Source organism: Panicum virgatum, chromosome 8K, assembly GCF_016808335.1.
Source record: "Panicum virgatum strain AP13 chromosome 8K, P.virgatum_v5, whole genome shotgun sequence".
In the NCBI taxonomy this organism is placed as follows: Eukaryota; Viridiplantae; Streptophyta; class Magnoliopsida; order Poales; family Poaceae; genus Panicum; species Panicum virgatum.
In genome coordinates, this window is record NC_053143.1 from 50,847,653 (window position 1) to 50,858,737 (window position 11,085).

Consider the following 11,085-nt stretch of genomic DNA (forward strand, 5'->3'; position numbering starts at 1 on the left):
GTCTACTTTCGCGGTTTCTGCAATGCATGTTTGTTAAATTCATGGGCTGATTCTGAAGATGGTGTGGCTTGTTTGTAAGCTAACTAATGTGGCCCTTCAGTTGCCTAATCCTTTTAGAGCCAAGATGGTCTTGTTCACCTGAGATGAGATCTTTATATCAGGCTAAACATTGAGGATCGGTTCTGCTGAAACTATTACTCTGTAGTCATATAGAATTCTGCTTGTATGTGACTTCAGCCATCTTATTTCAGAAGACCTAGCAGATTAAAACGTTGGACTCCGAAATAACAAATTCATTTATGCAGAGTCTGCACCTGAAAGTACTATTCATCCATTGGCTAGATCATGGACACATGTCCCAATTTCAAGCTTTCTACAGAAGCTGGATCATTAGTAATTTAAGTACTAAGAACACTCGGATACAAATCTGATGAACAGCCCAAGAACAGGGAAGGCTTGTTACTGATGAGTGATTACAGGACAAAGTCAGATTTTGAAATTCACACAAGTAGCTGAGTTCACACAAGAGGACTGATGACACAAACGCCAATAGCTGTTGTACTGAAGAGTGATGAGACAGACACCAATGGAGATGACAGAGTTTCTTTTTTTTTTTCGAGAGGAGATCACAGAGTTAAACATGAACAATCCTTTTTCAGGAAAGTAACCGTAAAGGAAGCAGGTTATGATGAATTGATGATAAGCTACTGAACTCCAAGCATGCGCAGTAGGCGGCGGCGGCGGCGTTCTAAGCGAGCTCAGCTCGGCTTCCAAGCCTGATCCGGGAAGCCAGGCGCCCAGGCGACCATCACTTGCCGCCGAAGAGGTAGTCGAGCGACGAGCCGCCGCCGGGCGCCGCGTGCACCTTAGTCGACGGGCGGTCCTGCAACGCACGAGCAACCATGTCAGCAGGAAGGACGGTGGATTCCACGAGGTTGTTCGCCTTGTCTTGTCTTGATTTGTCTTGGTTTGTTTTCTCTCAGAATACTATTTATTCTACCAGTCCTACACTATTTATGCGGTCAGCCGAACAGGCTCCATGTCCAGAAGCTTCGGAGAAAGATGGGGGTGCGCCGGCGCCGGCGACTGACCGTGAGGAAGTTGCCGCAGTTCTGGCCCTGCGCCCGGAAGTAGTTGTTGGTCTGGCTGCCCCGGACGCCGGCCGGGATGCCCTTCAGCTTCTCATTGTCGGTGCCCACCGCCGCCGCCGTCGGCTGTGCCGTGGCCGCCCTCTGCTCCGCCGCGGCCGGCGGCGGCGGCCTGGCGCGCGCCGCGGGGGCCTCGTCGCCGCCGCCTCCGCCGCCGAAGAGGTAGTTCAGCGAGCTCTGCCCGCCGCCGTAGCTCACTCCCCGGCCACGCCCCATCCTCCGGCTAGCTACCTCTGCCTGTGTTTTTCAGCTAGGAGAGGACGACGACGAAGTTGCGTCGCAAACTCGCAATGCCGCCGCCGTTGCTCGCCGGAGGGCCTTGCTATTAATAGAGGGGAGCGCGGGGGCCGCCACCGACGCGCCACCGCATCGCGGCTGTCGGCTCGGGCCTGTCCACGGATCGGACGGCGAGGACGCCCCGTCGGTGGGGGTGGGGGGCCACGCTGGCGGCGACGTGGAGGTTTTCCACTCGCCATGATTGGAGATGATGGACGGGTGTTTCGGTCGGTGGCTCCCTCCGCCATGATTGGGAGATGACTGACTGACCGACCCCCACGGTTGGGTTGGTGCGTGGCGCGTGAATCCTTTGCAAATTGGTTCCAAATCGTACGAAATCTATGATAATTTCGATTTCAAAAACCTCGCTCCCACATTTGAACTGAAGCAAGCCTCCACGTGAACGCAAGCCTTGGAAAATGAAAGTACGAAGACGAATCTATAGCCCATCCATTTTTAAAGCTTGATTTGAAATATTCAGAAAGATATTGATGGCTAAAACTAAGAGGGCGTTTGACAGGACTTAATCCTAAGGGGCTTGTGGCTCCTCTAAAATAGCTCTGACTTTTTTTATTAAAAAATGGCTCCTCATACAAAACGTTTGCCAGAGCTCCTGCAGAAACCTGGAGCCATTGCAAAGCCTTGTCAAACAGGGCCTAAAATATGTTGACCACACGTAGACTAGAGGGAGTACATTCTTGGCTGATTGTGCTAAATTGCGTTTTTTTCGACATGCTTAATTTTTATCTCTATGTGACACCAAAATTGAAAGTAAAAGTGAAACTCATGTAGGGTATTGATATATGCAATGGATGATAGTGCTACCTACATATTGCAAAGCTAGACAAAGAAGAGGCATCTCTTTGATGGTCATGAGCCACTGTATTGTAGTGGACTGCAGAATAGTTTGATACGGCAGGTACAAAGCTGATGAGTCTCAAGTGAAAGTTAAAGCGCAATCAGTGGCTGATAGCTTGTGGTTGGAGAAAGCATCGGAGACCAAAGAGGCTGCCCGGGGCACAAGTTGGAGAAAGGGATGTGCCATCTGCTGCTAACTGGCTACCATACATCCCTATCCATCTGTTGCAATCACAAAGTAAGGTTCCCAGAGTTAGGTATACTGCGGCAGAAAAAGAATAAAAAAAAGCAGAGAAAGGAAAGAGGAAGAAAGAAAAAGAAATAAAGGCAAGTTGCATTAGGTCAGATGGAGGAATCCATGGCTTAATGATCCTGACTTACGCATAGGTCACTGTAACACGCTACTAATAGATGAACATTGAACATGAACTCTGCAAAGAGATCAACAGTGGAGACATATCAATTGCAAAGACTCCGGTCCCCTACCCGGTGGTGCTTTTTAGGTGTGGTGGCGTCATGGTATCTTGTGTTGATTGGTGTTTGAATATATTTTTTCTAATGTTTTGTGTATCCTCCCAGTGTGTACCTTTGGATCGATATCGGGTCAACTGATTTTCTTCCAGTGATTTCGAAAGGTTTCGATAATTTGTTTCCCAATGGAAATGTTGTAGAGAGTACAGATCTCTGTTTCAGAAGAGATGACTCGAGTCTGAACTCCGAAAAGCAGCACCTTGAAAGTGGCACAATACAGCATTATTGGTTTCTCAGCATTATTGGTTTGCTTTGAGATAATATACACTGTTTGAAAGACAAGTCCCCGAATACTTGCAAAACCAAAAAGGTGTGATTCATCACCTAAATGTGATGTAATTCATTACTTTCGTACTCAACAGTTGCTTAAAACATAGGCTTCACTCACAATATCGGAACATAACTGTCAAACTTGTAGTTCAAGATCATCCATGAAAAGTGGGGGCAAAAAAAATAACAAATACTTACAACCAGATAGTTCAGCTAAATCTAAGAATGGCCAATGACATCTACATCTTGAAATGTGCTGCAATTATTTCACTGCTCAGCGTCAAGAATGCGAGGTTCACAATTGCGGTAAGTGGTCAATTTATGGCAACTTGGTGATCAGCTCTTGAAAGTCGAAAACAACCCAGTCAGCTTCTGCTGCAACTGGTTCTCTCATCTGAACACCGGCATAACAGATGAACAAGTCTGCTCCCCCAGGTTGCCGAGCCTGCAGAAACACAGGGAAATTAGTGTAGCTCTATACATTTGATTATGGTACAGTACTATAATTAAATTGCTATACACTGATATATGAGCAAAGTCCCATAACATTCTCTTTGACCCACTCATTGTTACATCATGATAAATTATATTTTGGCAGAAGTTCACTGGCCTGTCATTTCTATCTCATACTACATGAACAAGAGAAATAACATGAGGATATCTGATTGAAAAAAACAAACAATGAAAAAGGTTTCAGCCGTTCAGCGACCTGCATGCCTCATCAATCAAATCAACCAGGAAGCATCTTTTTGACCATACCATTAAGAAATGAAGTCAGTGTCAATAACTTTCCTTTACCCAAGAAAACATATTATCATTATACATATCTATTGTCAGGATAGAAGTTTCAAAGGGACTATTCAGTCATATACCTCAAGATCAGTTGCACCATCTCCAACCATAACGACTGTCTTGTAGCCATGGTTCTGGACACAAAGAAGGTCAGCAAGGTGGTAAGAAGTAAAAAGTGTAGCCAAAAGTTATACAGTTTAACTAGACCTGTTTTATTTGTTGCACTGCTTTTGCTTTACCCCCACTGCGTGAAGTGGGCTCTGTGGGATCAAAACCAGCATACTCCCCGGAAGTTCCAAATAGCAGTTGGTTTGCAATGATGTTTTCAGAAGAAATACCAAGCTCAAATGCCACAGGCTGTAATCAAGGCAAACAGAAAGCTGATGAGTGCTTTATGGATCATTTAATGATAACACATTAGATATAGGAAAATCACATCCACATGACATAATGGTCAACAAATTCAGCCGGTACATATGTAGTGTAGTTGTGTAAAAAATTGTACTTATTCAGGTTTTCTAACAGAAGATACATTCTTTATTATTGCAATGGACAAACAATATACGTTTATGACAAATGATAGAAACAACCAATGGTTAAGTTTGCTCCAACCTTTTAACAGTAATACAAGCAGAAATTTCAGTATTCCTATAAAAAGGCAGCAAAAACAACTCATGGTATGTTATTCCAGGACCACCAGCAGTGCAGCTGTATAGTGGAATGATGCACCTACCTTGATCATTTGTCGGAAGCCTCCTGACACAAGGAACACATCAGTACTATTAGCTTTTAGCTTCTTAATCAAATCAGCCATTCCTGGAGAAATCCTGAAAATCAGAAGGCACCGCTTTTGATAATTCTCTTATGTGAGTTGCAGTTCTATTGCAGTGTGGGAAAAGAATGTTGAAGGAGTTTCTATCTTAGTTTAGACTATAATCAGAAAATTGTTAGGGCATCACTACATAAAGCATAAGGTGAATTGGGGCCAAAAGTGTTATACTTTGGTCGGCTCAATATAGCTAAACGGCTTCTCTTCTACGCACTAAAGGAGAAAACAGGTAAAAAACAATTAGCATCCCAAAGAACTTTCTGTTCTAGTTTTCTGCTCAGAGTTAGATATAAGGGGGAAAAGAGACAAGCGACAGGAACCTATAGCACATATCCATATTTACCAATGATAAATAGCAGAAATGCACAGCCTAATAAGACCCAGAAGGCCAAAATAGGAAGAAGAATACTGCACCAAAATACTAACTACTATCTAGATGAACAGAAGATAAAGACTCAGGTATCATACCTGGGCGGCCTCTTCTCCAAGCACTCCTCAACTTGGGAGAGTGATGGCTTAATTAAAGACAGCCTGGCGGCCAGGGCCTCCTCAAATGGAACATCCCCTGTCATTGCTCTGACAACAGTAACGCAATGTTAGATCAGCTAACAGAATTAACAAACCAGATGAATAAATCCACATAATGGAGAATTTACTTCGCTGTCCACTCGGCGACAGCCTTCCCTGCCCCACAGAAATCAGCGAGCTCGTCAATACCCTCATCCATGATGACAGTGCTATCGACATCGAAGCATACTGCATCGGCGTTGCGCAACGTCTCAATAGCATCTGAAAACATGTAGGTACGCGATAACCAAGTTACCCACAACTCACGGTGCATGTACTGACTCTCAAATCCACACCTGATCAGCTGCACTGCATTCTATCCTAAACAACCTTTGGAAGCCTTCAGGATAAGAAAAAAAAAGGAACAACCTTTGGAAGGCTGGCGATTGGCAAGAACCGCCGAGGAGCCGTCCTTGGAGACCTCCAGCGCCGCTGCTGCCACTAAACCACGGCTCTTGCAAACCTTAGCAGAGCGGAACGGAGGGCTCGTGAACCGAACCGGCACTTGCGAAGCCGGCGGTAGCAGCCGAGCTGAAGACGACAGGCGAACAGGCAGCGAGCTCCTCAGGCCGGCGGCGCGTGCGCTGATCAGGCCGTCCATACCATACGCACTGCAAATCAGGCAAGGCAGCACCAACGTGTTACGTGGTGAGTAACAACAGCAGGCGACAAACAAGCGATCTCGAGCGGCGGCAGGGTAGCGTCCGCGCGCCTCGCGCTCCCGCTGGCACAAAGCGTCGAACACCAGGCGCGCGTGCGCGGCAAGTCCCGAGTTCCCTCCAGCTGAAAGAGATGATTCGGAGTGGGGGAAGCAAGGACGGGAAATGGATCGCGCGCGAGCTCACCTTGCGCCAGGAGAATCCAAGGGGATGGACGCACGCGCGGCGCCGCCGCACCCTCCCGCCCGTGGGAATCCCGGCGGCTGGTGGTGGTGGTGGCGGCGGCAAGTGGTTTCCCGTTGCTGTCCGCCCACCTACCCACCTCCTCCTCCTCGCTTTCCCTGACACGTGGGCCCTGCTGCGCGGCTTTCCCTGCCGACCGGTGCAAAACATTTGCAAGCCACCCCCCTAGTTTGGACCGAATTTTACAAAGACCCTCTAATTATTTTCAGATGAGTCCGCCGCCGCCGCCCTCCTCGGCCGCCGGTCCCCGGCTCAATCCCTAGCATCAGCCCCCACCAGTCGCCTCTCCTTGGCTCCGGAGCGCTGCGGCGCGGCGGCGTGGACCTGGCTTCCCCAACCTGCCGCGTGTTTGAATTTTCTTCACCAAGCTGGCTTCCCAACCTCCTCATGGACCGAGCTGCACCTCAAGGAGACCTTCTCCTCCTCTCCGGTTGGCGCCGCTAGCTCCTTCTCCTAGCCTCCTCGCAGCGGAAGGAAATCTCCGCTACCAGAAGCCGGCGGCGACGGTGGGGTTCCGGTTCCTGCCTAGTTTCGCGAGGCTGCCGGGAGGTGGTGTCGTGCGTACTTCTCTTGCTTTCTCACGGATTCGTAGAGGTTGGTTTGGGAGTTTGGGGGGTTTGATTTATGTGCAGTTCTGAAATTTGCAGGAAGCATCTGGCAGATTTTGGGGGGGGGGGGGGGGGGGGGGGGGGGGGAGAACAGTCAGCTGAGCTGTTCTCTGTTTCTGATGGGCGTATTCTGATATCTTGGGCACTTTGGAAGCTTGCAATTCTCGATTTTTCGTGGATATCTGAAATTACCGTCAGGATCAAGATCAACAAGTATGGGTAACAGACTAACAGTAACAGCAACTAAGCAGGCAGTTAACCATTGCAGCTCGTTGGTTCTTGATTGATTTAGCAGCTTCCAGTTACTTGGTATGTTGGCAGTTTATTGGTTCTTCTGAAGCAAGGAGGAAGCCATGGACGGGATCATGGCGAGTGCCGCGACGGGGGCGATGAGCTCGCTGCTCGCCAAGCTCGCCGAGCTGCTGAGGGAGGACTACTACCAGCTGCACAAGGGCATGAGGCGCGAGGTCGCCTTCCTCAGGGACGAGCTGAGCAGCATGAACGCGCTCCTTGAGAGGCTGGCCGACGTGGAGGTGCTCGACCTGCAGACTAGGGAGTGGCGCAACCAGGTGAGGGAGATGTCGTATGACATTGAGGACTGTGTCGACGGTTACATGCGCCGGCTGCGGAACGAACCACAGAGGCCTAGTGGAGTCATGTGGTTCTTCTTGGGGTATGTTCAGAAAGTGAAGGAGCTTGTTACGCGCTGTGAGATCACCGAGCAGATTCAGGAGCTCAGGGATCGCATTGTCGAGGCGGGACATAGAAGGAAGAGGTACAAGATTGATGATGCGGTTAGTTTCGGTGGCATCAAAGTGGTGCCTGTGGACCGGCGGTTGCCGGCACTGTATGCAGAATTTGGTGGCCTTGTTGGTATCGATGTTCCCAGGGATGAGATCATCAAGCTAGTCAATGGTGGGGTGCCGGGGATGAAGGTGGTGTCTATTGTTGGTTGTGGAGGACTGGGAAAGACTACTGTTGCAAATCAGGTTTACCGAAACATTGCCGACCAATTTGATTGCCATGCTTTTGTGTCAACAACAACAACAACATAGCCTTTTTTCCCAAGCTTTTGTGTCACTGTCCCAAAATCCTGACATGGTGATGATATTTCGGTCTATACTGTTACAAGTCAAGAAGAATGAGTTTGGCATCACCAATTCATGTGATCAGGAACATCTCATCAGGGAACTGAGGGATTTCCTAAAGGACAAGAGGTATCTAAGTATTATAAATTAATCTGTACTAGCTTGAAATACTCTTTAACATTTTTTTGTTCAAAGAAATGCTCTTCATTCTCTTTCTATGAATCAAATTTGAATTATTTATATATACACTTTTCATTTTATTTCAAATGCCGGATATAAATCCATCCAATTGTGAAGATTTTCTTAAAACCATTACCCCTATCATGATAGGAAATTGATAAAAAACAAACACTAGGAATTAACATCTCCTTGATACAGTAGGTTAGGACTCTGAATGGTGAGATATGAGGCTTTCTCACACTTGTATTATTCTGTGCTAGGTTTCAATTGAACCATAGAGCTATTTCATTTTTGTAGGTATTTAATTGTAATTGATGACCTGTGGAGCACCCAATCATGGAAGACAATCAAATTTGCTTTGTTTGAGAATACTTGCGGTAGTAGAATAATAGTGACAACAAGAATTGGTACTATTGCCAAATCATGTTCATCCCCACAGCGTGATCTTATATATGAGTTAAGGATGCTAAGTGAGGATGACTCTAAAAGACTTTTCTTTAGAAGGATTTTCGGCTCTGAGGATAAATGTCCTTACCAACTAAAGGAGGTTTCAACTGAAATAGTTAGAAAGTGTGGTGGTTTACCATTGGCCATCATTACTATGGCTAGTTTGTTGACTACGAAGTCATACACCAGAGCTGACTGGTTAAAGGTTTGCGATTCAATTGGTTCAGGACTTGAGAAAAATGGGGATGTGGTGGAAATGAACTTGATATTATCTCTTAGTTATAATCATCTTCCTCATCATTGAAGGACATGTTTACTGTATCTAAGTATGTTTCCAGAAGATTATGTGATCAAGAGAGATTATTTGGTAAGAAGGTGGATAGCAGAAGGATTTGTCAGTGGAAATGGTGGACGAAGTTTAGAGGTTGAAGGTGAATGCTATTTTAATGAACTTATTAACAGAAGCTTGGTTCAACCAGTAGAGTACCAGTATGATGATAGAGTATATTCATGCCGGGTGCACGATATGATTCTTGATCTCATTACATGCAAAGCAGTTGAAGAAAATTTCGTCACTGTTGTTACTGCTAAAAAACAAATGCTGGCTCCACAGGACAAGGTTCACCGGCTCTCACTTGACTACCATGGTCTTGATAACGGAACAGCAAATCCCATTGTTACTACTTATGTTCGATCCCTGAACATATTTAGATACTCTGAACAAATGATTCCTCTTTCAGACTTTCATGCTCTAAGAGTGCTTGATCTAGATGGTAATGAGAATTTACAAAGCTGTTATCTTCAAGATGTAGGGAAGTTATTTCAGTTGAGGTACCTACGGATTAAAGCAAGCAATTTTACACTTCCAGAACAGGTAGGAGACCTCCAGTCCTTGGAAATTCTGGATCTTCTGAACTGTCCTAATCTAGGTGAATTGCCTGCTAGTATTGTTAAACTTCGGCAGTTGAAATGGTTACTTGCTCCTCCCGTGACCTTACCAGATGGAGTTGGGAACATGCAAGCTCTAGAGTCTGTATCATTTATAACTGTGGACTTCACTACCTCCATAACGTTGTTGCAAGAGTTGGGCAGCTTGACCAGATTGAGAACCCTCGGATTGGATTGGCGCATCAATCCCCTGCATAGAGATAAAAAGATATATGAGGCTAATTTTGTTTCGTTGCTTGGTAAACTAGGCAGTTCCCATCTTCAACGTTTAACACTCATCAGCCCTTGGCCACTAGACTTCTTGTTGGATTCTTGGTCCCCAACTCCACAGCTCCTTCAGGAATTAGGGATCAAAGGATGGTATCTCAGTAAGATTCCATTGTGGATGGCATCACTAACCAACCTCACATACTTGGATGTTGAAGTTAAAGTGAGACAGGAAACTCTTCAAATCCTTGGCGATTTCCCTGCATTACAATTCCTGAAGTTGTACTCAAATCCAGCAGGCCCTGAGGAAAGGTGCCTTGTTATCAGCAACAATGGATTCCCGTGTCTGAAGAAGTTCAGCTTTGTTGGTTGGGTAAATATGATATTCAAAGAAGGAGCCATGCCAGTGCTTGAAACTCTTGAATTTCAAATCATTGTGCATGAGATGCAGATTGCATGTGTGTTTGGTTCTCCCGATTTTGGCATTAGCCACCTTTCCACCCTCAGGAACCTTGTTGTTACTGTTCATTGTGAAGGTTCAAGAATTGAAGAGGTGGAAGCTTTAGAGGCTGCTATCCGGAGTGCAACCAGTATGCTTCCTAACAATCCTACACTAGCTTTGCATAGATTTCTCGAGTCAGAGATGGTAAAATGATGATGTATTGGACATAGGAGTATTGAGTTGCGTGCACCAAGCAATCCAACTCATCCTTTATTAAACAATATTTGATGTACATACTACCCTTGGATCAAAGAATATACACTGTACTTAGCTTTTCTCTATTTCCCTTACGGTGTGAATATATGACTTATGTGTGCTGTCGTGTTTATTGAGGGTAATGTTGTTATGTTTGATGGCAAAAGTTTAAGGGGCATTTGTATTCTTACCCCTACTTTGAAGTGTAATTATGATTTTGCTCTCATTTTCCTTTAACTTTGTGATTTTATATTTCACTATTCACAAGTCAATACAATTTTACCCCTAGTCAACGGTCAGAATAGGGCAAATATGTAAAGATCAAGAGTAAATCGCAATAACTAGTGAGAATTAAAGTAACATCCCAAAAATCGCAATAACTAGTGAGAATTAATGTAACATCCAAAAAATTCACCAAAGTAAAGCACTCACTAAAATTATTTCAAAATCTTTTCCGTCGCTGAGCTCCAATCTCTTCCCGGTGAATTCGTTGTCCCGACACCAAAATCAGTCACCGTCCCCTCCTTTTCCTCATTTCCTCGTCCCGACACCAAAATCAGTCACATACCCAGGGCAAAAGCCACACCGCTCGCTCGCGACCGTCGCCGTGAATTCCGCTGCGTATCTTTTTTCCCTCTCTCTTCCCTTTTTCCTTTTTCCTCTACTTCTTTTCCCCCCTCCTTCCTCCTCTCTCTCCTCACGGCCGAACACCACCAACACGCGCAGCACGCGGCCAG

The 11,085-nt window shown here is 45.9% G+C and overlaps 2 protein-coding genes and 1 pseudogene across 4 annotated transcripts; 1 reads left to right on the forward strand and 2 right to left on the reverse strand.

The window, feature by feature from the left end:
• Nucleotides 1-378: 378 nt before the first annotated feature.
• On the reverse strand, nt 379-1,459 carry LOC120645093 (protein SPIRAL1-like 2). 2 transcript variants are annotated; one of them, XM_039921841.1, is made up of 3 exons: nt 1,277-1,459; nt 1,092-1,246; nt 379-883 (listed from the first exon to the last, which is right to left on the reverse strand). In XM_039921841.1, the coding sequence occupies exons 1-3, from the start codon at nt 1,362-1,364 to the stop codon at nt 809-811; spliced, it is 318 nt and encodes a 105-aa protein (XP_039777775.1). In that variant the 5' UTR covers nt 1,365-1,459; the 3' UTR covers nt 379-808. The 2 variants fall into 2 exon arrangements, with proteins under 2 accessions (XP_039777775.1, XP_039777774.1); XM_039921840.1 differs by having other exon boundaries at nt 1,092-1,459.
• A 1,665-nt stretch (nt 1,460-3,124) lies between these two features.
• Nucleotides 3,125-6,258, reverse strand: LOC120645095 (phosphoserine phosphatase, chloroplastic-like). The gene is made up of 8 exons (XM_039921842.1): nt 6,117-6,258; nt 5,641-5,882; nt 5,361-5,493; nt 5,173-5,280; nt 4,609-4,702; nt 4,083-4,232; nt 3,956-4,009; nt 3,125-3,528 (listed from the first exon to the last, which is right to left on the reverse strand). Exons 2-8 carry the CDS (start codon nt 5,870-5,872, stop codon nt 3,403-3,405), a joined length of 897 nt encoding a protein of 298 aa, XP_039777776.1. The 5' UTR covers nt 5,873-5,882; nt 6,117-6,258; the 3' UTR covers nt 3,125-3,402.
• Nucleotides 6,259-6,848: 590 nt separating this feature from the next.
• Nucleotides 6,849-10,491, forward strand: LOC120645094 (annotated as a pseudogene). Its single transcript, XR_005664129.1, has 4 exons — nt 6,849-6,994; nt 7,103-7,806; nt 7,850-7,998; nt 8,347-10,491. The product of XR_005664129.1 is annotated as a disease resistance protein PIK6-NP-like (transcript).
• Nucleotides 10,492-11,085: the final 594 nt, after the last annotated feature.

Excerpts from the sequence above, each read along its gene's own strand:
- LOC120645095 (XM_039921842.1), bottom strand. The coding sequence starts at position 5,872 with ATGGACGGCCTGATCAGCGCACGCGCCGCCGGCCTGAGGAGCTCGCTG. Across the intron at positions 4,703-5,172 it reads TTGGAGAAGAGGCCGCCCAG|GATTTCTCCAGGAATGGCTG; the intron begins GTATGATACCTG and ends TCTGATTTTCAG. Across the intron at positions 3,529-3,955 it reads ATGGTGCAACTGATCTTGAG|GCTCGGCAACCTGGGGGAGC; the intron begins GTATATGACTGA and ends GTGTTTCTGCAG.
- LOC120645093 (XM_039921840.1), bottom strand. The coding sequence starts at position 1,364 with ATGGGGCGTGGCCGGGGAGTGAGCTACGGCGGCGGGCAGAGCTCGCTG. Across the intron at positions 884-1,091 it reads ACTGCGGCAACTTCCTCACG|GACCGCCCGTCGACTAAGGT; the intron begins GTCAGTCGCCGG and ends CGTGCGTTGCAG.